The sequence below is a fragment of the Orycteropus afer genome, unplaced genomic scaffold, assembly GCF_000298275.1.
Source record: "Orycteropus afer afer isolate SDZICR_OR568_19922 unplaced genomic scaffold, OryAfe1.0 scaffold00330, whole genome shotgun sequence".
NCBI classification, from domain to species: domain Eukaryota; kingdom Metazoa; phylum Chordata; class Mammalia; order Tubulidentata; family Orycteropodidae; genus Orycteropus; species Orycteropus afer.
This window is the reverse complement of record NW_006921917.1, coordinates 2,249,758-2,273,239: the sequence shown is the minus strand read 5'-3', so window position 1 is coordinate 2,273,239 and position 23,482 is coordinate 2,249,758. Positions and strand designations below refer to the sequence as shown.

Genomic DNA, 23,482 nt, shown 5'->3' with positions numbered 1-23,482 from the left:
GTCCAATACAAAGTTAGCGATAGAAAGAAGCGTAAACAGGCTCATGGGCCACTGGAAAGGGAGTGGGGCAGTGCAATGGCTGGTGTCCGGCTGTGTAACCTTGGCGTGAGGCCAGGACTGACTTAAAACATTCTGCCTCTCATCCCTGTCTTCAGTACACAATGCTTGTCATCCCATTGGCCCTAGAAGCAAATCGACAGATTCTCCATTTAGCCAAATCACTATCCCCTCTGGGCCTCGGTCTTATCATCTATGGAATGGAAGGGTTGGATGGAGTTTCCTTGATTCCAAGGAGAGATGTTACATCAGCAGAGGAGATAGATAAGGAAGTAAACCTTATGGAAAGTAAGAAACAGGCTTATATAAACAAACATTGACACTTAGTGAATTTTGAGGCTCTATTACAGGTCAGACATTTAAATTTTTTTATTTTAAAAAGCAATTTCAAAAATATAAGTTATAAAATATTCCAAATATACAGAAAATGATTTTAATATTTTCTCCGTAGATGGATAGGAGAGCAGGTAAGTGCCATCAAACCGACTGTGACTTGTACAACAGAACCGAAACGTTGCTCAGTCTGTGCCGTCTTAACCATTGCCGCGTGCTTGAGCCCATCTCTGCAGCCGTTGTGGTGATCCGTTTCACTGAGTCTCCCCCTTGCCCTTGCTGGCCCTGGACTTCATTAAACACGTTGTCCTCCTCCATCGATGATGTTTCCAAAGCAAGCAAGCAGGACAATGCTCTGTTGAAACCCACAGGGTTGTCACTGGCATATTTTCAGCAGTAGATTGCCAGGCTCTTCTTCCTCCTCTCTCTTAATCTGGCTGCTCTGCTGAAACCTGTTCACTGTGGGTGGCTCTGCTGGTGTTTGAAATACCAGCAGCATAGCTTCCAGCCTCACAGCAACATGCGGGCCACCACAGTACTTCAAACTGACAGGTGGTCCATATGGCTAACTAATTACCTCCATGTATCAGAAAGCTCATTCTCTTCCCATTGATAAGAAATGCCTATTTTTTTCATACACCAAATTTCCTTTTTTTTTTGCTGGGTTTGTTTCAGTGCCCTCTACTCTGTTCCCTTGGGCTATGTGTTTATCCCTGTGGCAATACCACAGTGCCTCCATTTCTACAGTTTTATAATAGATTTTGATATGTGGTCAGGCAGGTCTCCTACCTTATTCCTCTTTAAAACTGTCTTAGTCATTCTTGCCATCAGGGAATTTATATTCATTGTCAAGGGCAATTTTCACAACAGACCTGCGTGAATGGTTTCTTGCAGAAGGATCGCACAAGGCTGGTCTCTAGGAGGCAGAGGTGAAAGATGTCCCAGATGTCCAACTTTTCCAAACTGCTGTCCCACTCCATCATCTCTAACACCAGCTCCTCCTCCTCCTCCCCTCTGTACTCTCCCTCCCTTAGGGTTCTGTATTCCGCCGTAACATCTCAGAGAACTCAGAAACCAAGAAAATGGCTCACAAGGTATGGAGGCCAGCAGTTCCCAAACTGGTGGGTCAGGTGTCAGTCTGGAGGGTTCTCCTCACTCACGACGTGGCTGCATGGGCCGATGAATCCAAATCAGCAGGTCAGATGACGGGCTGCTGCCTCGAGTCCCAAGAACTGCAGGAAGACGATGATGAACCGGATGCAGGATCCGGAGCAAGAGAGCGAACATTCACATCTGTATCTTCAAGGAAACTAAGGGTGGTGACTTTAGTCACACCCTCCAGCAAGGTGGGACTCAAGATACATCCCACCCTAATACTGCATCATCAATGCAACAGACAACTCACTCCCAAATGGGACCGTAACCACAGCTATAGAGGCTAGGCTTTACAATACATCACAAAATGGAGGACTATGGCTGGAAGGGCCATAATAAGCAATTAATTATACTGCAAACCCTCAGAAAGATTAAGCAACTTTTCCAAAGTTGCAAAGTCGGTAAGGAGAAATTTGAACCCAGCTCTGCCTAAGGCCAGTGATCTTTCTATAACTTTCTCCAGTTCTCTTTTCCCAAAGCCAGAGGGTTGGTTTTCTAAGCATGGAGAGCTGGATGTGGAGGGAACTAAGTGTGCGCAGGTGAGAGGAGAAGGACAAGTATTGGGAGATGGTTTGGGTTTGGTCTCTGGGGAATAGACTTGTCATTCAAGAAATGGGCCTAGACTGATAGTATAACCCATAGGCCTCCATAGGCACATCTTTGTCGCTTTCTATGCAGAGAAGGGCAGTGTGGCAGCAGCCTGTAAGAGGGACCTGCAGCTACTGTTGTGCTAAGAGATCTGGTGGCGAGGGTTGGGAGGCATGAAGGATAAAGGGGTTGCCTGGCTGCCTGGCACCTGGGACAGAGCCCACCCCAGGGAGGGGCAGTCCAGGTTCCCTTCCCCCACCAGCCCCTCCCTGCCTGATTATTGTTGTTGTTATGTGCCTACGAGTCAGTGTCCAGTCGCCCGACCCCTCCTTGGGTTTCCGAAGCAGTATCACTACAGAAGTAGGATTGCCCAACCTTCCTTCCGAGGAGTGGCTGGTGGGTTTGAACCGCCAGCCTTCTGGTTAGCAGTCAAGTGCTTTAGCCACTATGCTACCAGAGCTCCTCCTTGCCTGATTAGGGGCCCTAATCAGCTTGAAGAGATTAAGGGCTCTGCCGGCTGGTCCCACACCCCCACCCTGTGCCAGGCTGGCAGAGGAGACCTGTGGGCAAGGGTTAGTACGGGGTTCACCCTGTGACCCCTCACTCTGGCCCTGGGCCCCAGTTCCAGACTTTCTGGTGAATGGCAAAGGCCTCTTTGCAGAGACCCGGGTCCAATCTTCCAGGACGGACCTGAGGAGGGTATGGATGTGTCCCCACCGACCCTGGATGGCTCTGAGGACAGGAAAGGGGAGATCAAAGGGGGTGGGGCGGAGCAGGCGCCAGGGGAAGCAGAAGGGGGCTTCCAGGCATGCCTCTGACCCCTAGCTAATCGTCTAAGCCCGAGGCGGGAGCTGTGGAAGCAGAGACAACCCACGGGCTACTCTGGGAACTGGGAGTGTGGGGAGAGCCCTAGGGGAGTTCTGGGGTCTCGTCGGCTTCTTCTGGTCCATCTGTGTTCACAGACGCCGGCAATGACAGCCTGCACCCTCCTGGTGGGTGGACTTCGGGACCCGCAGCTCTGCACCGGCGCGCTGGGGCCTCTGTCCCGACCCGCTCAGACTCTGGCCGCGCCGCGGCCCCGGCCTCGGTTCCTACTGCTGCTGCTGCTTCTGTTGCTGCTACTGCCGCCCTCGGCCCGCTCCGCCATGTTCACCGTCGGGGTACTGGGCCCTTGGACCTGCGACCCCATCTTTGCCAGTGCCCGCCCGGACCTGGCCGCCCGCCTGGCCGCCGCCCGCCTGAACCGCGAACCAGCCCTGGAAGGTGGCCCGCGCTTCGAGGTCACCCTGCTACCGGAGCCATGCCGGACGCCGGGCGCGCTGGGAGCTGTGGCCTCGGCGCTGCCTCACGTCTCGGGACTCGTGGGTCCGGTGAATCCTGCCACCTGCCGGCCGGCCGAAATACTAGCCCATGGAGCAGGGGTCGCGCTAGTGCCCTGGGGCTGCCCGGGGACGCGGGCGGCGGGCACCACGACCCCTGCTGGGACGCCCGCAGCGGATGCCTTCTACGCCCTCCTGCGGGAGTTCCGCTGGGCGCGCGTGGCCTTGGTCACCGCCCCTCAGGACCTGTGGGTGGAGGCGGGACGCGCGCTGGCCGCAGCTCTCCGGGCCCGGGGTCTGCCCGTCGCTTTAGTGACCACCATGGAGCCCTCGGACCTCTCCGGTGCCCGGGAGGCCCTGAGGAAGGTCCGTGACGGGCCCAGGGTCAGAGGTAGGCTCTCCCGGAGGGTGCACGTGGCAGCGGGTCCAGTGGGTGGCGGTGCTGTGCGGCGAGCCGAGCCTCTGTGTCCGCAGCAGTGATCATGGTGATGCATTCGGTGCTGCTGGGCGGCGAGGAGCAGCGCCTCCTGCTGGAGGCCGCGGAGGAATTGGGCCTGGATGACGGCTCCCTGGTCTTCCTGCCCTTCGACACGCTGCACTACGCCTTGTCCCCAGGCCCGGAGGCCTTGGCCGCACTCGCCAACAGCTCCCAGCTTCGCAAGGCCCACGATGCTGTACTCATCCTTACGCGCCACTGTCCCCTGGGAGGCAGCGTGCTGGACAGCCTGCGCAGGGCCCAAGAGAACCGAGAGCTACCCCCTGACCTCAATCCACAGCAGGTAGAGGGACCTGGGAGAGGGAAGAGGGGAGGAGAGCCAGGGAAGAGGAAACGGGATAGCCAAAGCCGGAAACTGAGATTGGAGCCTAATGGGAAAGAAAGGGATGGAGTCAATGGGAAAGAGAGGGATGGAGTCAATGGGAAAGAGGAGGATAGAATCAATGGCTACAGAAGGGTAGAGGCAATTGGGAGAGAAATGGATAAAGACAATGGAATGAGGGGGAAATGGAATCAGTGGGAAGGAGAGTGATGGAGTCAATAGGGAGAGAATTACTGGCCTTGTGTTTAAAGCATTGGGCTGCTAACCTAAAGGTTGGCAGTTTGAACCCACCAGCTACTCTGATGAGGAAGTCTGCTTCCCTAAAGATTTACAGCCTTGGAAACCTATGGAGCAGTTCTGCTCTTTCCTAAAATGTCACTAAGAGTCTGAATCAACTCAACGGCAGTGCGTTTGGTTTTTTGGTTTCCAGGTGTTCTGGAGTTTCCTGGGTAGCGTCTTGGGGCATTTTAGTGTACTGAGAGTGCCTCCAGAGAGTAGGCAATGCCACCTCTCAAGCCCAGCTCCAAGGAGCAAACGCTGATGAACTCTTTGATGATGGCTTCAAAGTAAACCCATTCTCAGCACCACAGCAACATCTGGTGTCCTCGAAAGGAAGTCTGTGGGTGGTACAAATGGTTAACAAGCTAGGGTGTTAACTAAAAGGTTGGAGGTAGAGGTTTGCGTCTACCCAGAGGCACCCTGAATGAAAAACCTGGTAGTCCGTCACGGAAAACCCTGGGGAGCACAGTTCTACTCTGACACATGGGGTTGTCATGAGTTGGAATCCTCTCAATGCAAATGGTTTGGCTTTGGGTGTTTTTTTTGGGGGGTGGTCTGCAAGATATTAGGGAAGAGGGATGATGCAGACCCAACCTTCATGCCAAATTCAGAGGTGTTTGTCCTCTGGGGCCCCATCTGGTAGTTTTAACTTGTTGAGGGCCTTAACATCTTCTGAAAAGGAGACAAGTCTCTAGCTAGAGCTAGGCACGCCAGCAATCATTTAGATCATAGCTCATTCTCAACACCCAACTAATGCCCAGGATTCTCTGCATCCTCAGGATCCAAGTTTAGACCATCTAGCTCCAACTCACTGACAAAATGGGGGCTAGAAACCACTTAGAGGGGACTCCAAATTAAATTAATCATCATAAAATAAATTAATCATCATAAAGACTCTACCCAAAGGGAACTGCATGGGTAGGATTGTGGGTCAGTGGGGCTTGAAATATAATTCCCTAACAGCCTCCTGCCCAAGATTATTGTTGTTGTTGTTATGTGCCATCGAGTCAGACCTGACTCATAGCAACCCCTCCTTCGGTTTCCAAGGCAGTATCACTATGGAAGTAGATTGCCCATTCTTCCTGCCTAAGAGCCCACCACTTCCCCTGAGCCTCCTCCAGGAGGGTTCGGGGTAGCTACTGTGGAGAAAGGATGGGAGTAGACATGAGGATAGGAAATAAGAGAAAATAGTGATGAGTTAGGAAAAAAGAGTCAGGAGAGAGGAGCTGGACGGTGGGTCAGTCAGTGGAGAAAGAGGAGGCAGAAAATTGAAACTGCTTTTCAGTTCTCAGTAAGAGGCTCAGCCTTCACCTAGCTGCCCAAGCTGGACCCCTGAGATTCACCCTTGATTTCCCTATCTGTCTTCCCTCACATCCAAACATCAAGTCTGTCACTTTTACTTTCTAAAGATCATTTGAACCCGTCCACTTTTCTCCATCCTCACTGGCACTACCCTGGTTCAGGCCACAGCACCTTCGGCTTGAATCCAGTAACAGTCACCCAGGTGGTCTCTGCTTCAGATGGCACCTGCATCAGGTCTTTCTCCACCCAACAACTAGAGGGAGTTTCTAAAATACAAATGTGGCCAGGTCATACTCCTGTTCAAAGCTCTTCAGTAGCATGTCTTACCTGGAAAGATACAGCCTCGTGGTGTCCTCTTTGATCTTTCTTGAACTTCAGCCAAAAGGAATGAATTTTTGTGTCTTTCTTTTGCTTCCGAGATGGTAGGTGTGCTATTTCTTCTCTCCTGCCCTAGCCCTCCCTTGGCCACTTGGCTAACTCATCTCTTGGATCTCTGCTTGGTAGTCACTTCCTTTAAAAGGCTCCTTCTCTCTTCCTCCTTTCCCAGCCTGAGTGGAGAGCCTCTTTTGTGTCTCATAGCTCACTCACTTTCCCCTACCATGTCCCTCATTGTACTACCTCAACATTCCTGCCTGTCTCCCCCACACGAGTGAAGGTTCCATGAAGGAAAGTTTTCTGTCTTGTATATCAGTATGTCCCTAGTGCTTTGCATAGTACTTAGGAGATGTTGTTGTTGTTGTTGTTAGGTGCCGTCAAGTCAGCTCCAACTCATAGCGACCCTGTGTACAACAGAACAAAACACTACCTGGCCTTGCGCCACCCTCACAATCTCCTTGCTATACCTTAGCCCATCATTACAGCCTCTGTGTCAATCCATATCATTAAAGGCCTTCCCCTTTTTCACTGACCGTCCACTTTACCAAGCATGATATCCTTCTCCAGGGAATGGTCCCTTCTGACAACATGACCAAAGTAGGTGAGATGAAGTCTGGCCATTCTCACTTCCAAACCGGTTAATATTTGTTAACCTTTGAGAAATGGGAACTGGGAATAATACAGGTGTAATGAAATCAGGTGGTAGCCTCGGGGAAAACAAAGAAGAAAAAATAGAAGTCAATCAAAATGTCAGGAAAAATGGCTTTTGCATGAATGGTAGGCCTGGTTCCAGTTGCTATGGACTCAGACTGACGGTGACCCCATATGTCTTGGAGTAGAACTGTGTTCCAAACGGTTTTCAAAAGCTAATTTTTGGGAAGTAGATCACCAGGCCTTTTTTTCCTCTGTATGGATTCAAATTGCCAAGCATGTTAACTATTTCCACCACCTAGGTATTCCTGAATATAAGTAATCCATTGCCATGGATTCCACTCATAGTGACCCTATAGACCAGAGTAGAACTGCCCCATGGGGATTCCAAGGCTATAATCTTTATGGAGGAGCTCTGGTAGTGCAGTACCTAAGGCACTTGACTGCTAACCAGAAGGCTGTCGGTTCAAACCCACCAGCCACTCCTCGGAGGGAAGGTTGGGCAATCTACTTCCGTAGTGATACCGCCTCAGAAACCAAAGGAGGGGTCGCTATGAGTTGGGTCCGACTCAATGGCACATAACAACAACAACAGTCTTTATGGAAGTAGAGTGCCACATATTTCTCCCACAGAGTGGCTGGTGGGTTCAAACCACTCACCTTTTCATTAGCAGGGTAGCTCTTAACTACTGTATCAGCAGGGCTCCTTCCAATGGTAGATAATGAGATTAAAAACACATTCAGGGCAACCCAAAAGGAGGAAAAGAAGAGAAGCTGTAGGTGAAAGAGTCAACCAATGGTGAGAAAAGCCTGAGAGTTCTAGTAAGAGAGATGATCGGTGGGAGAAAGGGCAAGATAGCCAACCGGAAGCCATTAACTAGGAGATGGGCACAGTCAGTACCTGAAGGACTTGGTCCCAGTGAGCAGATAGACCCGACCAGTGAGTGCACAGCTGCCTGTGGGCCATGGTCTCGGACACTGAGCCCCCTACTCTCCTTTCTCAGGTGTCCCCACTCTTCGGCACCATCTACGACGCGGTTTCCTTGTTGGCATGGGGTGTGGCGGGGGCTCGAGCAGCCGGAGGTGGCGGCTGGGTGTCCGGAGCAGCTGTGGCCCGCCACGCCCGAGATGCCCAGACCCCTGGCTTCTGCAGAGGCCTGGGAGGAGTCGAGGAACCCCCGTTTGTACTGCTGGACACGGATGCAACAGGAGACCGGCTGTTTGCCACTTACATGCTGGACCCCGTCCGGGGCTCCTTCCGCTCCGTTGGGACCCCAGTGCACTTCCCTCGTGGGGGACGGGGTCCTGGGCCTGACCCCTGGTGCTGGTTCGACCCTGACGTCATCTGCAACGGAGGTGAGAGCATGCTGCCCCACCCCAGTCTTCACTGGGACTTCACCAAGGACTATCCACAAAGTGATGAAAGTGACTGAACACCCGTATTGTAACTCTTCCAGACCATTCCAGGTCCTCCTCTGACCCTGGTCTGTGCGGGACCAATGTCTTGCTGAGCTCCCAAAACTCTCGCAGAACTTTTCTGGAATCCTCAGACCCTCCCCTTGGAGAAATCCATGACTTTCCCCTAGATCCTGCTCCACCCCCTTTCCTGGAGCCACTAGGACTGGACAGGATTCCACGCTTCCCTATGGGGGGTGCCTCCCCTTTGTTAGGGCCCTGAACGTCTCTCCCCCACTGCCCTTCCAGGAGTGGATCCTGGCCTCGTTTTTCTTGGCTTTCTCCTGGTGGTTGGGATGGGGCTGACTGGGGCCTTCCTGGCCCATTACATGAGGTGAGTTGGGGTGAGTGGGAGGTAAGCTTGACTTTCCATCTGCCAGAAGTGCACCCTGTGCAGCAAAGACATCAGGGCCCTCAGGAGCAGAAGAGGGAGGATGGGGGGGTCCCGGAGGGGTGGCAGAGTCCCAAGGGCTGTCTGCCCTCCAGTGCCCCTCCCCTGAGCCAACATTACCCACCTCCCTCTCCCTGCTGGCTTGTTCTCATGGACCCTGGCCCCTTTTCTGAGATGACCTCCATCCTCCACTAGGTACCGACTGCTTCACATCCAAATGGTCTCCGGCCCCAACAAGATCATCTTGACTCCGGATGACATCATCTTTATCCACCCACGGAGAAGCAGCTCTCGAAAGGTGGGGGAGGCAGGGGACTGGGAGCTAGCTGTCCTCCGCTATATTCCTGGTCCCCTCCTTGGAGTCTTCACTCCAGCCCTCATCTGGGGAGGCCTGAGTTCTGGCCCAGTCTGCCAGGTCTGAGCTCTGGGGATCAGCATCCTCATCTGTGCAACAGGGGTAACAGCTCCTGCCCTGACTGCTTTATTGGGGGGTTGTGAAGCCCCAAGAAAATGTACTGAAGTTTGTTTTATAAACTGTAAAGTGCTGTGAATTTGGGGAACAATGTTATTAACACCTTCCCTAACTGACATTCCTTCCCTCTTTAATCCCCAGTATTCACCCTAATCTCTGACCGCAGACTATATTCTGACCCCTTGCACTCATCTCTGCCCCCAGGTAGTGCAGGGGAGTCGGTCGAGTCTGGCTGCCCGCAGCACATCGGACATTCGCAGTGTCCCCAGCCAACCTTCTGACAGCTCCAACATTGGCCTCTACGAGGTGAGCCTGGCCTCCTGCCTGCCGCAAAACTGCACAGGTCATGAAACGAAGCGACATGAAAGGATTAATGGTTTTTTAAAAGGAACGGGGGCCAGGCAGACACCCTGCATGTTCTGTAAGAGCGACCCCTGATGCCTTTGTTCTACTTTATTTATATGTTTATACATGATTACATCATCTTCTTGGAATCCATGTTGTTGTTATGTGCCATTGAGTCGGACCGGACTCATAGTGACCCCCCCTTGGGTTTCCGAGGCGGTATCACTACAGAAGTAGGATTGCCCAACCTTCCTTCCAGGGAATGGCTGGTGGGTTTGAACCGCCAGCCTTCTGGTTAGCAGTCAAGTGCCTTAGGCACTATGCTACCAGAGCTCCTCTTGGAATCCATACAATCAGCTTATTCTCTACAAAGTTAAAGTTTTACTCCTCTACGTGCTGAAGGACAACAGGTAGTCATTAAAACAATCACATAAGCCTCATCAGGAATGTTGTTGTTGTTGTTATGTGCCATCGAGTTGGCACAGACTCACAGTGACCCCTCCTTGGGTTCCCGAGGCAGTATCACTATGGAAGTAGATTGCCCCATCTTCCTTCCGAGGAGTGGCTGGTGAGTTTGAACCACCAGCCTTCTGGTTAGCAGTTAAGTGCCTTAGGCACTACGCTACCAGAGTTCCTGGGATAAGGAGTGTAAAATGATAAATGTTTACTAGGGCACAGTGACCCAAAGTATGAAACATTCCAATAAGATAAAAAGATGGACTACTGGAATAACATCTACTTTTAATACTTGATGTTTTGCCAACTAAGCATTTAACTGTGAGAGAGGCCTTGCCTTCTGCTTGTCACTGTTGGACACGGGCCTTGCACTCATGTCCTTTGACAATTTCTCTCTTGGACCCCAACACCTGCCAGACCCACCTCTACTCCTGGAGGAGGAGTCGGGGGAGGGACACTCAGGACGTAGACTGAAGGGAGGCATCCTCCCTAGGGAGGCATGGAGTCGTGTCAAATCCTGGAGGCTCTAGAAAAGGGTGATGGGAGTCTGGATGAGATCCAGGTCGTGGGTTCCTCAAAAGGAACATCTAGGGATTTTCTTGTATCATTAGCCAGGTGAGGGCTTCTCAGCAGCCAATCACAGTGGCCCAGATGCTTGAGGCCTAAGTGGTGGTGGGGGGGGGCAGAGGAAAGGGCATCCTGGGACTGCCATGCAATCGTGTTGCCACTGAGGCCACCTCTGCCTGGCTGGGACCCCTTGGGCCATGCTCGCCCCACCCCCCCCTTCAGTTATCCATACCTTCAGGTTACTGAAGGGTGAAGGCCTTCCTGGAAAGGTTGGAGCAGAATAGCATCTGAGACGTATTTTCTGATCATCCTTCCTGGACAAGGATTGTGTAGGACGGGGAGCTTTCAAGACAGGGCTGTCCCCGACTCAGGCCAGATCCACATCTTGGCCCATCCAGCCTTTCTATGCAATTCACATCAGACTCAAGAACAGCAAGCCTTAGAGAAGAAAAAAACGTTTCCGAGCATTACGACATTAATGTTGGGGTCGACAAATCTGAATGTGGTGGGATGGATGGAAGATAATGAGAGTTTACTGAGCTCTGCTGGTCAGGAGGAGAATCAGAATTGAAAGCTTTGGGTCGTGCCAGGAATGCAGAAGCCCCTATTGCATTCTTAGAAATGAAGTTGTTCCTGGCTGGGGCAGTGTTGTTACTTTGGTTCAGGTATGGGACTACCCTGTGCATTGTGGAATGTTTAGCATCTCTGATCCTGTCTAGTAAATGAGGTCCTCAGTTTTTATGACAACTAAAAAAACATGTATTTCCAAATGCCCTCTAGGATTTGGTACTGAACCTCCAGCATTTCCTTCTAGTCCAAATCCCTCACCAACAGACTTGACCAACCACATAATAATAGTTTGAGGGTCCCAATGCAAAGTGAAATGAGGGGTCTCTTGTTCATTCAAGGTGATAAGACAGATCATTTGACCAAATTTTGGGCCCTTCTGAAAGTAGGGCCTGTGTGACTGCATAGACCCTATACCCATGAAGTCAGTCCTGCTAACAGCTGAGAAAAAATGAGGTCGAGTCCAGAGGGGAGCTGCGTGTACTTCCCAGTCAGTTTACAAGATCGCCTGCTCCACCTGCACGCCTGCTCCTAGTGCAGCACTCTCTCTTGGCAGTAGGTGAGGGCTGTGGTAATATCAGTGGCAGTTGTGGTAACAGCTCGGCTGGCTGTAATAGGGCTGTGAGTGAGCCCATCTGGGGTGGTGAGGACAGCCATACAGGACTTCTACATATCTCTCACCCAGGGGTGGACTCTTACCATGCTGACTGTGAAGTGGACTGGCAGACTTCAAACCCTTCCTTCTCTCTTTTTCATGTGGGAGATGTGTTCTGGGGTAATGGAAATGTGGGGCTCTAGAGTTTCTCACATCATGGGTTTCTAAGGGACTGAGTTTCCAACCCTCATCCTCTCTGCTCCAGGGAGACTGGGTTTGGTTGAAGAAATTCCCGGGGGATCAGCACATAGCTATCTGTCCAGCAACCAAGACAACCTTCTCCAAGGTGAGGTTTGGGCCTGTGATGGGTATGGGGTGGCCATCAGTTCATCCTTTTCCTGCCACCTTCTTGCAGCTAGGTACAGAGCTAGACCCCAATGTGAAAGGGACAGAGAGTTGTCAGTGGAACGCAACCTCCCCTCTCAAACAGATTTTTCATCATTCTCTCTCTCCTTTGGTGTTCTTATCACAGTTTGTAATTGTGTGTCCATTTGTATGCCTGTTTATTATCTGCCTCCTTCACTAGACTGTAAGCTGAGTGAGGACTCCTCCACCCCCACTACATTGCTGGCATCCAGCGTAGTGTCTGGAACACTAGAGGCAGTGAGTGAATGCTGAGTGAATGATGTTGGTTGCTGAGTGAATGAATGATGTTAGTTGCCATTGAGTTGGCGCCAATCACAGCAGCTTTATGTATAACAAGGAAATGTTGCCTGGCCCTGCACTATCTTTATTATCACTGAGATATTTGAGTCCATGTTGAGTGAATAACAGAGATTAAAAAATGTATTTCCAGTTTTGTCAGTCAGACCACTTAATACAGAACGGCCCTTGTTGGACTGATGCATACTGAATGGAGTGCAAGGTTGGGAAGGGGGCAATCAACTGGCTTATCCTGGCCATTCCAACCCAAGTGCCCCCTCCCCATGTTATCAGCCTTGGTAACTCCTGAGCTCTCCAGGGGAGCTCTTGGACACAGATGCAGAAGGACTTAGGTGGACCACCTGTATGCTTTAACACACTGAAGCACCTTTTAACATTGGGCGTTCAAAGTGAAAAGAAGTCCCTTTATTGGGTATCTGGGTAAAAGAAAAGCTAGAAAGGGCACCAAGCTAGCCCCCCTTTTCTCAGCATGCCCAGACTGGGAGACCATTGTCTGTGGAGGGGGTGTGGCCTCATACTGCTCTTCTGACTTTGTGGCTTCACTGTTGGAGGCTGGGGGGTCTCAGGCAAGCTTGACCCCATGGATGAATGGAACAGCAAGGAAAGCAGCTCCAGGCTGGCTGTTTCTGGGTTTCTTTGATGAGCAGCACCAACTTCTCTCTTTCTTCAAAGCATTACACCTGGAGGGAGGATGGCAGTGCCAGGGGCTTCTCTCCACCTGAGATGTTTTTCCTTAAGGCCCAGCAGTGCGAAGTTTCATGGTCAATAAGTCAGAACCTGTCCGGGTCCTGATTACCAGGACAAGATTGCCTTTCCAATCACAGCTTTAAACAAAACCACAGTCAGTATCTGAACGTGGCCTTTGACTATATTGCCTTTCCCAAAGAAAGTCTCTGTACATGCCCCGCAATTGCATTCACCTTTTTTCAATCTCATCTTCCGAGCTGGCGACTCAGCAACAGACCCTGAAGAATGCCCCCCATACACACACGTTTTCCCCAGGGCAGAAAACACCAGTTAACTTTCCTGCTATTCCCGACTCAGCTCCGGGAGCTGCGACACGAGAACGTGGCCCTCTACCTGGGGCTGTTCCTGGCGTGCGGCGCGGATGGAGCCGCGGCGCCAGGAGAGGGCTTCCTGGCCGTGGTCTCCGAGCACTGCGCCCGGGGCTCTCTCCACGACCTCCTCGCCCAGAGAGACATAAAGCTGGACTGGATGTTCAAGTCCTCCCTCCTGCTGGATCTCATCAAGGTGTGTGTCGGGCGTGGGGTGTGTGTGGGGGGTGCTAAGAAGGGCTCCTGAGGGCGGGGGCGGGGGCCAGGGAGACGCGCGGCCTGAGGCTGCGCGTCCCGGGCCCCTTCCAGGGAATGAGGTACCTGCACCATCGAGGCGTGGCTCATGGGCGGCTGAAGTCCCGGAACTGCGTGGTGGACGGGAGGTTCGTGCTTAAGGTCACGGATCATGGCCACGGACGACTACTGGAAGCGCAGAAGATGTTACCGGAGCCCCAGACCGCGGAGGGTAGGAGTCCGGGCTGGATCATACGCCGGAGAGCATCCCCGCGATCCCCATTTTTGAAGCCCTCCTCCTTCCTTCCCGCTCCCGCCCTCCCACTCCTTGACTTCTGCTCCTAAAATGGAGTTGTGACCTCAGAGAGACGCGGAGGGTGGGGTCTGCGCCGGCACCTGCCGGAGCGCAGAGCCTGCAGCCAAGGGGCGGACTCCCACCACCACCACCACCACCACTTTGTCCGAAGGGCGGTGAGCGCCTGGCTTTCTCTGAGATGGCCTTTGGGTATAGCTGCAAGGATCCGGGGCCAGACTCAGGCGTGGGGGGCTAGTGGATGAGTGGGTGTCTGGAGACAAGCCCAGGCTGAGGTACGGAGTCTGTCCCCAACGCCCCCATGGCCTCCACGCGCCCATGCCTCCGTCCCTGTCCCCAGACCAGCTATGGACAGCCCCGGAGCTGCTGCGGGACCCGGCCCTGGAGCGTCGGGGAACGCTGGCCGGCGATGTCTTCAGCCTGGCTGTCATCATGCAGGAGGTTGTGTGTCGCAGCGACCCCTACGCCATGCTGGACCTGACTCCCGAGGGTACAGACCCCTCAAGCCCCCTGAAGGCCCTCAGGCCAGAGCGGCACCCTACCGTTAGGGCAGAGCCAGGCCAGATCCCTGCCTCCATTTTCCCCCTAAAACCTGGGGATGAGAGTTAATGATGTGGAGACTCCACTAAAACTGAAGTGTGCAGGGTCAGGGCAGTGGGTGCGAGGCCCTGGCCTGGCCTGTTCCTGGTTTCCCAACTGACAGAGCAGGCTTCTCCGATTCTCAGGGGCCGGGGTGAAAAGGAGGGGGATAACAGATAAACCCGTATTTCTGGGAATTCAGAGAAGAAAACGCGTCAAATGTCTGGGACACACAGTAGCTGTGTAGTAAAGGCTAGTCTCTGCCTGGGTCACTTCTGGCTGAACCATCCCCCCTCCAGAGCACCCCTCAGAGTTCAGTGTTGTTACTCCCAACACTTCCCCTCCCACTGAGTTCTAATTTAAAGGACCCCTTGCTAGTCTTCCAGTCTTTAAAAAAAAAAAAAAAAAAGCTTGCTGCCATCTAGTCAATTCCAACTCCTAGGGGCTCCCATTGGGTTTCCAAGGTGACTAATCTTGTACTCTTTTGCCCATGGAGCAGCTGGCGGGTCTGAAGCACCAGCCTTCTGGGTAGCGGTCAGATGCCTTAGGCACTATACCAGCAGAGGCTTCCACAATCAGGCCAGGGTCAGAAGTAGCTCCTGTCCTGGGGTGCCCACCCCTCATGGTCTCCCCATGCCCCCAGAGGTGGTGCAGAGGGTACGGAGCCCCCCTCCGCTGTGTCGGCCTTTGGTGTCCATGGACCAGGCACCCATAGAGTGCATTCAGCTGATGGAACAGTGCTGGGCAGAGCAGCCAGAACTTCGGCCCTCCATGGACCGCACCTTCGACCTGGTCAGTGGCTGGTGCTGGGCAAGGGCTGGGCTGGCCACTGGGACCCCAAACTCTTGTCAGCCACTTGAGGAGGCTGCAGGCAGACAAGCTGACAGGACCTCTGATTTTCCAGATGACCTCCCAAGGAGTAGCCCGAGGACTAGGGGTTTGGTGGGGGGGGGGGTGTAGAGGCCTTCAGAGTTGGGGACAGAGCTCTCGGTGGGAAAAGATTTAATTCAATTGAGTTAACAGTTAATGAGAACTAAATGTGTGGTTGGCAGAAAGACACTTGGCCTGGGAATCCAAAGATTGGGCTGACTCCAGTGCCTTGAGCTCCCTGAACCCTTATTTCTTATATTCCTCCTAATAATGTCTGGAAACACTGTGCCTGGCACCCTGTTGTTGTTATGTGCCGTCGAGTCGGCCCCGACTCATAGCGACCCCTCCTTGGGTTTCTGAGGCAGTATCACTACGGAAGTAGGATTGCCCAGCCTTCCCTCTGAGGAGTGGCTGGTGGGTTTGAACCGCCAGCCTTCTGGTTAGCAGTCAAGTGCCTTAGGCACTATGCTACCAGAGCTCTTGCCTGGCACCCTAGGTGCCTGATAAGTAGATGAATGGAGGAGGGGGAGTGAGGCATTGCGTAACCCCACAGAGAGGCACCACACTCCAGATCCTCCACAGTCCCACTACTAGTCCCAGCTTCCTCCCACTACTAGTTCAAGAGCATCAACAAGGGCCGAAAGACAAACATCATTGACTCCATGCTTCGGATGCTGGAGCAGTACTCAAGCAACCTGGAAGACCTGATCCGGGAGCGCACAGAGGAGCTGGAGCTGGAAAAGCAGAAGACAGACCGGCTGCTCACACAGATGCTACCTCCGTAGGTGCCAGTGCGGAGGGCAGCCTCTGTCCAGCCAGACTAAGGTGGCCTCCAGGGGTACTTACCACATGCCACCCCCAGGTCTGTGGCTGAGGCCCTGAAGACGGGGACACCTGTGGAACCTGAGTACTTTGAGCAAGTGACACTGTACTTCAGTGACATCGTGGGCTTCACCACTATTTCAGCCATGAGCGAGCCCATTGAGGTAGTGGATCTACTCAATGACCTCTACACTCTCTTTGATGCCATCATTGGAGCCCATGATGTCTACAAGGTGGAGTATATGGGAGGCAAGGGTTCTGACCTCCAGCCCAGGTTCTCCTGCTCAGCGGGCACCTCACCTACCCCAGGCCACCAGCCCAAGCCTCTTCCCCAGCCCTCTGTTCCGTAGCTCCGCCTTCAGTCCCCAGCTCAGTTCCCCAGTTTCCGGCCTGGCTGTCCAGGATCTCTGCACTGACCCCACTTTAGATCTCCTGCCATGGGGGTGGCCTAGGTGGGGGTGTGGGATGCCCAGTGTTGAATGCACACAACCCTTTCTCCCAGGTGGAGACTATTGGGGACGCCTATATGGTGGCCTCCGGGCTGCCTCAGCGGAATGGACAGCGGCACGCAGCAGAGATCGCCAACATGTCACTGGACATACTTAGTGCTGTGGGCTCCTTCCGCATGCGCCACATGCCGGAGGTGCCGGTGCGCATCCGCATCGGCCTGCACTCGGGTAACTCCTGGCCCTCCGGGACTCCAGCCCCGCTTCTTTAGGTCCCACTTCACATTTCCTATATGGGAGGCTTATTCTGAAGCTGCCTTTGCTACCAAGCACCTGGTTTTAAAAGGATGTGCTCAACAGTGTGCTTACTTGGGGAGTTGGTGGAGATTATGGGGTACTAAGGACCGCCCACGGACTCTGGTGGCATAGTGCCTAAGGCATCTGACTGCTAGCCAGAAGGCTGGCGGGTCAAACCCATCAGCCACTCTGCAGAAGGCTTGGGCAATGTACTTCCGTAAAGATTTACTGCCTCGCAAACCCAAAGGGGGTCGCTTTGAGTCGACTGGATAGCAGTGAGTTTGGTTTTGGTTTTTAAGGTCCCCCCAACGCCCCTTAGCTGTTGGGCACTGCCAGCTTTAGCCCAGGCCCCTTAGGCAACCCTGCGCATCTCCACAGGCCCGTGCGTGGCTGGTGTGGTGGGCCTCACCATGCCGCGATACTGTCTGTTTGGCGACACGGTCAACACCGCCTCTCGCATGGAGTCCACCGGGCTGCGTGAGTGTGGCAGGGGCTGGAGGGGCTGTAAGAGGCGGGGAGAGGCCGCGGGGCCCGAGGGGAGAGATGGCCCGGGAAGGAGGACGCAGGAGGTGAGTCCCCAGCTCACGGAGTCCTCCGTCGCTTCAGCTTACCGTATCCACGTGAACGTGAGCACCGTGCGGATCCTCCGCGCTCTGGATGAGGGCTTCCAGGTGGAGGGGCGTGGTCGCACAGAACTGAAGGTGAGGCTCGGCCTCACCCCTCCCTCTGCCCCGCCCCGCCCCGCCCCTTCCTGGGCAGATGCTAAAAAACAAAGTTCAACCCGGAACCCTGGGTCTCCTGGTTCCGCTGGCTCTGGTGGCATGGTGCCCTAAGGCATTTGACTGCTAAGCAGAAGGCTGGCGGTTCACACCCACCAGCCACTCCTCGGAAGGAGGGTTGGGCGATCTGCTTCTGTAGTGGTGCAGCCTGGGAAACCCAAGGAGGGCTCGCTATGAGTTGGGTCCCACTCCCCGGCAGCGTGTCCTGTGTTCCCTTCACCCTGCTCTTCCTAAGTCCGCCGCTCCCCGGTGTCTCTCCAGGGCAAGGGCTCGGAGGACACGTACTGGCTGGTGGGCAGACGCGGTTTCAACAAGCCTATCCCTAAACCGCCGGATCTGCAGCCTGGGTAAGGGCTGGGGGTCTCTGACGGAACGAGACCGGCCAGGTTGTCCCCTTCTCCCTTTATTCCCTCCCCTCGCCCCCCTTTGCCCGACTGTAGCCCGAAGGAGCGCAGACCCTGCCTCCCTTCGTTGTTCCCTTTCCCTGAGACCACCGCCCCCTCCCCCAGGGTCAGTAGCCACGGCATCAGCCTGCAGGAAATCCCCCCTGAGCGGCGCCAGAAGCTGGAGAAGGCGAGGCCGGGCCAGTTCTCGGGAAAGTGAGGCAGCCGTGGGCCAGGTGGGTCAGATCGCATCCCCAGCTTGGTCTCCCTGCCAATTCCAGGGCCCACAAGCCTCTGCGAGATGCTTCCTGGGGGACTGGCACCTCTTCCCTAGCCCGAGCTCCGAGCCCTCAGGCCTAGTGTCGTCAGCAGAATTCCTTGTCACCCAAGCAAGCTGGTCTGAGCCCCCTAAGTCAGATTTCCCCTAGAAGAGGGGCACTCATTAAAAATGTAGGCTTCCAAAGAATCCACAGGGATTCTGGGAGCTCTGGTGGACTAGTGCCTAAGGCATCTGACTGCTACCCAGAAGGCAGGTGGTTCAAACCCCCCAACCACTCCTTGGAAGGAAAGTTGGGTAATCTACTTCCATAGAGATAACCCATTCAGAAACCGGCTATTAGTCAGATCCGGATCCAACTCCATGGCAGTGAGTGAGTGAGTGAGGTCTGGAGTAGGTCCAAGAATCCAGGCTTGGATTCATGACCCTGTAATCAAGAACCTTCCTAGAGCGACTCCCAGGCCTCACAATCTGTACAGTGTAGGAAGCAACATCCACCAGCCAAATGTGACAAATTTCTCCTCTGTTGGAGCAGGAGCCTTTTCCTCCACCCTCACAGAAACTCTGATCCATAACCCTCCACAACCTTCAATGAATCCCAAGACCCCTCTCCGGTTTCCCTCTGAGATGTTACTTTTTCCCTCAGGATTATTCTGGAAGGTCCTTTTCCTGCAAGTTGCTGCTATGGATGACCAAAGCTCTGGCTAATGCCGGTGGCCTCTATCCAGCTCTACCTCAAAGGATTCCGGGCCTTGACAAGAGTTGATTGCAAAAACAGCTATGTGACCTTGGAAAAGTACTCTCTGGGCTTGGGTTCCCCTCAGTGGTGAAATGAGAAGTGGTCTAGGTGTTTCCCACTGCCTCTTCCAGCTTTAACAGCCAGGTTTCAGAACAGTTGGCCTCAGGATATGGCGCACTATGATGTCTGGGCTCCAGCCCCAAAGGACCCTGAGCTTTTAAGGAGATGTTAGGGTGAGGGGTTCTTCACTTTCCAGGGTCCCTCAAAGCCCCCAGAAGGAATGTCTGGGATTGGATGCTCCAACCACAGAGGAAATAGACATCCTGTTTTCGACCCTAGCAGAGGTTGTCCCATGCTCTGAGAAGGAATGGGCTTCCGTTTTGCCTCAAGCCTCCTTCCCAACTCCATCTCTCACTAATCAGAAGCTGGCTTCCTCACAAGTGTGTAACCAGGTACCTTTCCCAAATATGGAGGAAAGCTTGCTTCAAGATTTGGGGAAAGGAAGTTAAATAAACTGTACCAAACCTGTACTCACCAGAACACCCAAGGCATGGTATTCTGTATTTAACTGGACACTGCTGAGCAAGTGGTTGGACAGAAAATCCCGTCTGTTCAGACCTTTGCAACAAGTGTCAACCCTTTGTCCTGGTAAGACCCCATCCTCTGTGCAGCTCTGATGTTCCAGAGGCCGGGCCTTGACATTTTTGACTCTTGGTGTCCTTTGCCATTGCTGTGACTCAGGCTGCCATCACCTGTGCTGAGTGTCTAGTACATGGAGGTGTGCAATCATTGACCAGCAATATGACAGTCAGAGGGAGGTCCTGGGTGGAAGGATGAACTAAAGCCTTAGACCAGCAGCACTGGCGACCAGAAGCTTGTCTGAAATTTAGAATCTCAGGCCCCTTTCTGGAATCAGTATCTGCATCTTAATATGTTCCCTCAAAGTATTGATATGCACATCTTAGTTTTCAAAGCATGAAATGAAATGATCCTAGGATCCCTGAAATCTCAGAATCTCTAAGATTTCATGAAAACTGGGCTACAAACTAGCTATCAGACTTGTTTTGTTTAGACTATGGTTTTTTGTTTGTTTTGGTTTTGAGCTAACATTTAAAAATCAAGAGAAGCCACATTTGAAAAATGTATGTCTAGGCAAAAAGGATATACCCATGACCATATATAAGTTTGGCAGACAATATTTCCACAAACCTATTTGTATGTGTTATAAAAATGTCCATATAACAAGGTTGTAGTCACTTCTTGCCCACAGCCAGCTACCCAGACGGAGTGAGTAGTTGGACCTGTAGGCTCTGGACCATAGTTGCAGGGGACATCAAGCTCAATTGGCATAACATACTACACAAAACATTGTTCCACATCCTACTTTGGTGAGTAGCAACTGGATCTTAAAAGTTTGCAAGCAGCCATCTAGATGCAATGATAGGTGTCTCCTCATCCAGAGCAAAGAAGAATGAAGAAAACCAAAGACACATGGAAACAAATAGTCCAAGTGACCGGTACACCATGCGATCCTCAGACTATACGACTATGAGACCAGAACAACTAGATGGCGCCCGGGTACTACTGTCAACCACTCGGAGGGCAATCTGTGTAGGAGATCTTGGATAGACTGGGAGAACAATGTGGAACAAAGCTCAAAATCATTAAAAAAAAAAAAAAGAGGGGGGCACCAGATTTGCTGATCTGATAGAGCCTGGTGGAACCACTGAGACTATGGCCCCTGGCTGCCCTTCAGGTCTGAAATTGAACCCACTCCTGTGGCTTCCAGCCAATCAAAATATAGCCATATGAGCTGAACATTTACATTAGGTAGATACACTCCTTGGAGGGATCAGTCATGGGAGAATAGAAGGGCAGTGTATGCACAGGGAGACAGCTCTGGGGGCAGGAGTGCATGAGAGGAAAGGACACGAGGGAAGAGGTAACTATGGGGAGGAAGTGGGAAGAGAGCTGTTGCATTGTGGGAAATTGCAGTCAATGTCATGAGACAAAGTGTATGGGAACTGCTGTATGGAAAATGAACTTGCTCTGTAAACTTTCATCCAAATCACAATTAAAAAAAAAAAAGAAAAGAAAGAAGAAGAAGAAAAACAATATTTAGTTCTTAAATTTAAGATTTTCTTTGTATTTTGGTCCTAGGAATTAAAGGGCAGATTCTGCACTGCTGGCATTGAGACTGATTGTGTGGATGTCGCTCTAACTCTCCTGCCTCTTCCTGCCCTGCCCCCCCTTAATCCTCCTTCCCTGCCTGCCTGCTGGGGATAGAGGAGTCCAGGGGAGTTATTCAGAGGACCCTTATGAAAGAATGTAATCTGAGTTAGGTGCAGGGAGATTCCTGCGGCAGGCTCAGGGAGGGCACCCCCAAGAGTAAGAGGAAGACCAACCAGGGCCCAGCTTACTCTGGACCCCAACACAGCTTGGGGTGCGGGTGAGGCAGGCAGGACTGAGTCGGTCCCTTCCAGCCCTCAACTCAGCTGAGTTTCCAGACTAGGATACTTCAATATCAAGTCAGCTGATACGACTAGGGGAGGAGTCTGTGAAGGAGAGTCCTATCCTCCTCCCCAGCTAGGAGAACTTGAGGATTTCCTACCCTCAGAGCTTACAGAGATGCATACAGCTAATGGGAGAAGTGGTCAGAAGGGACCATTCCCTGGAGAAGGATATCATGCCGGGTAAAGTGGAGGGTCAGCCAAAAAGGGGAAGACCGTCCACAAGATGGACTGACATGGTGACTGCAACGATGATGTTTTGGTTACCTCTGTGTGGTTCCTAAGGCATTTGACATTTAGGTAACCAGAAGGCTGGCGGTTCAAACCCACTAGCCACTCCTTGGAAAGAAGACTGGGCAATCTACTTCTGTAGAGAGAGCACTTCAGAAACCCAAGGAGGGGTCGTTATGTGTCGGATCCAACTTGATGGCAGTGAGTTTGGTTTTTTTTTGGTTTGTGTCGCTCTAACAGAAGATACCACAAATGGGATGGCTTGAACAAACAAGAGTTTATTGTCTTACAGTTTTGGAAGCTAGAAGTCCGAGTTCAAAATGCCGGGGTCTAGGAGCTGGGTGAAAGCCCCTCGACCTTGGGCTTCAGTTCTGCCTCTTGCTGCTGGCCCACTGAAGCTGGAGGCTTTTCTTCACCCAGGCAGCTGCTGGCTGCTGTGGCTGACAAGCCCAATGTCGACAAATAAAATGATTCAAGTCCTGAAAAAGTTCCAAGATCGGCAGGGCAACAGGGCAGGCCGCTGAACAACAACTCTGCTATATGCAGAGTTCAAGCATGCCATAAGCCGGAGACCTTCCTCAAAACTGTTTCTTATATACTGAAAGCAGCTGCTCCAGTAGATTCTAGCATGGAATTGATTACCAATCTCATCATGGGGAATAACTACATCCACCTGCCCAGCCACTCAACTAGGCCCAGCTGAGTGGACAACAACCCTAGTTACCACAGATGGGCTCAGGATTGGGAGGGCAAGGATTGTGAGGCTGGCTGGCGCAAGACCGGGCACTGTTTCATTCTTTTGTACATAGGGTCGCTATGAGTTGAAGCCTACTTGGCAGCACCTAACAACAACAACAACAATGGGAGAAGAGGGAAGATTAAGCCTCAGTCTTCCTGCTCTCTGTCCCTCAGTCTTCTTCTCTCTACCCTACAGTTTCTCCCTGCCTTCCTGTGCCAAAACTCACTGCCATCAAGTTCATGGGTTTCCAAGGCTATAAATCTTTGTGGAAGTAGATTGCCCTATCTTCTTCCATGGAGCAGCTGGTGAGTTTGAACCACTGACCTTCTGGTTAGCAGCCAAGTGCCTTATGTGCTACACCACCTGAGCTCCTTCCTCTGCAGTTTTCCCCATTTCTGTGGAAATTTTCTTCCTGGGCCCAGCCAGCTGTCCAACCTTACAGCCAGTTACCCGCCACCCACTGGTTGACCCTATGGTTCCCGGGATTTGGGTAACCCCCGATCCATGAGAGCACCTGACTTGGTCATCAGGCACTTCCACCTTCAGATGTGTTTATGCTACCTCTGCCAGCTGGCCAACCGCAGGAGCCCACGTTTGGGGCTGTCCTTGCCTTTGGGATGGCTCTTCAGCTGGGACCAGTGAGAACCAAAGCAGGGGCCTTCCACAGCTGCTGCAGCGATCCCATAGCAGGGGCTCTACATCCTGTCCCAGGGCTCCCTTGGCACCTTTCTCTGTGCTGCTCCTCAAGGTCTGGGCCCTG

General features: G+C 52.6%; 1 protein-coding gene across 1 annotated transcript; it reads left to right on the top strand.

The window, feature by feature from the left end:
• Window positions 1-3,104: 3,104 nt before the first annotated feature.
• On the top strand, window positions 3,105-18,446 carry GUCY2D (guanylate cyclase 2D, retinal). The gene is made up of 18 exons (XM_007952242.2): window positions 3,105-3,843; window positions 3,927-4,231; window positions 7,882-8,233; window positions 8,582-8,666; window positions 8,919-9,021; window positions 9,400-9,501; window positions 11,991-12,071; window positions 13,493-13,699; window positions 13,813-13,969; window positions 14,391-14,540; window positions 15,273-15,421; window positions 16,117-16,280; window positions 16,362-16,554; window positions 16,824-16,998; window positions 17,443-17,541; window positions 17,671-17,765; window positions 18,105-18,190; window positions 18,353-18,446. The coding sequence occupies exons 1-18, from the start codon at window positions 3,105-3,107 to the stop codon at window positions 18,444-18,446; spliced, it is 3,336 nt and encodes a 1,111-aa protein (XP_007950433.1).
• Window positions 18,447-23,482: the final 5,036 nt, after the last annotated feature.

What these genes read in the sequence shown, in the direction of transcription:
- GUCY2D (XM_007952242.2), top strand. Translation starts at nt 3,105, where the DNA reads ATGACAGCCTGCACCCTCCTGGTGGGTGGACTTCGGGACCCGCAGCTC. An exon ending in GCTGGACCTGACTCCCGAGG is followed by an intron (nt 14,541 to 15,272) that starts GTACAGACCCCT and finishes CCATGCCCCCAG; the next exon opens with AGGTGGTGCAGAGGGTACGG. An exon ending in GAGCCCATGATGTCTACAAG is followed by an intron (nt 16,555 to 16,823) that starts GTGGAGTATATG and finishes CCTTTCTCCCAG; the next exon opens with GTGGAGACTATTGGGGACGC.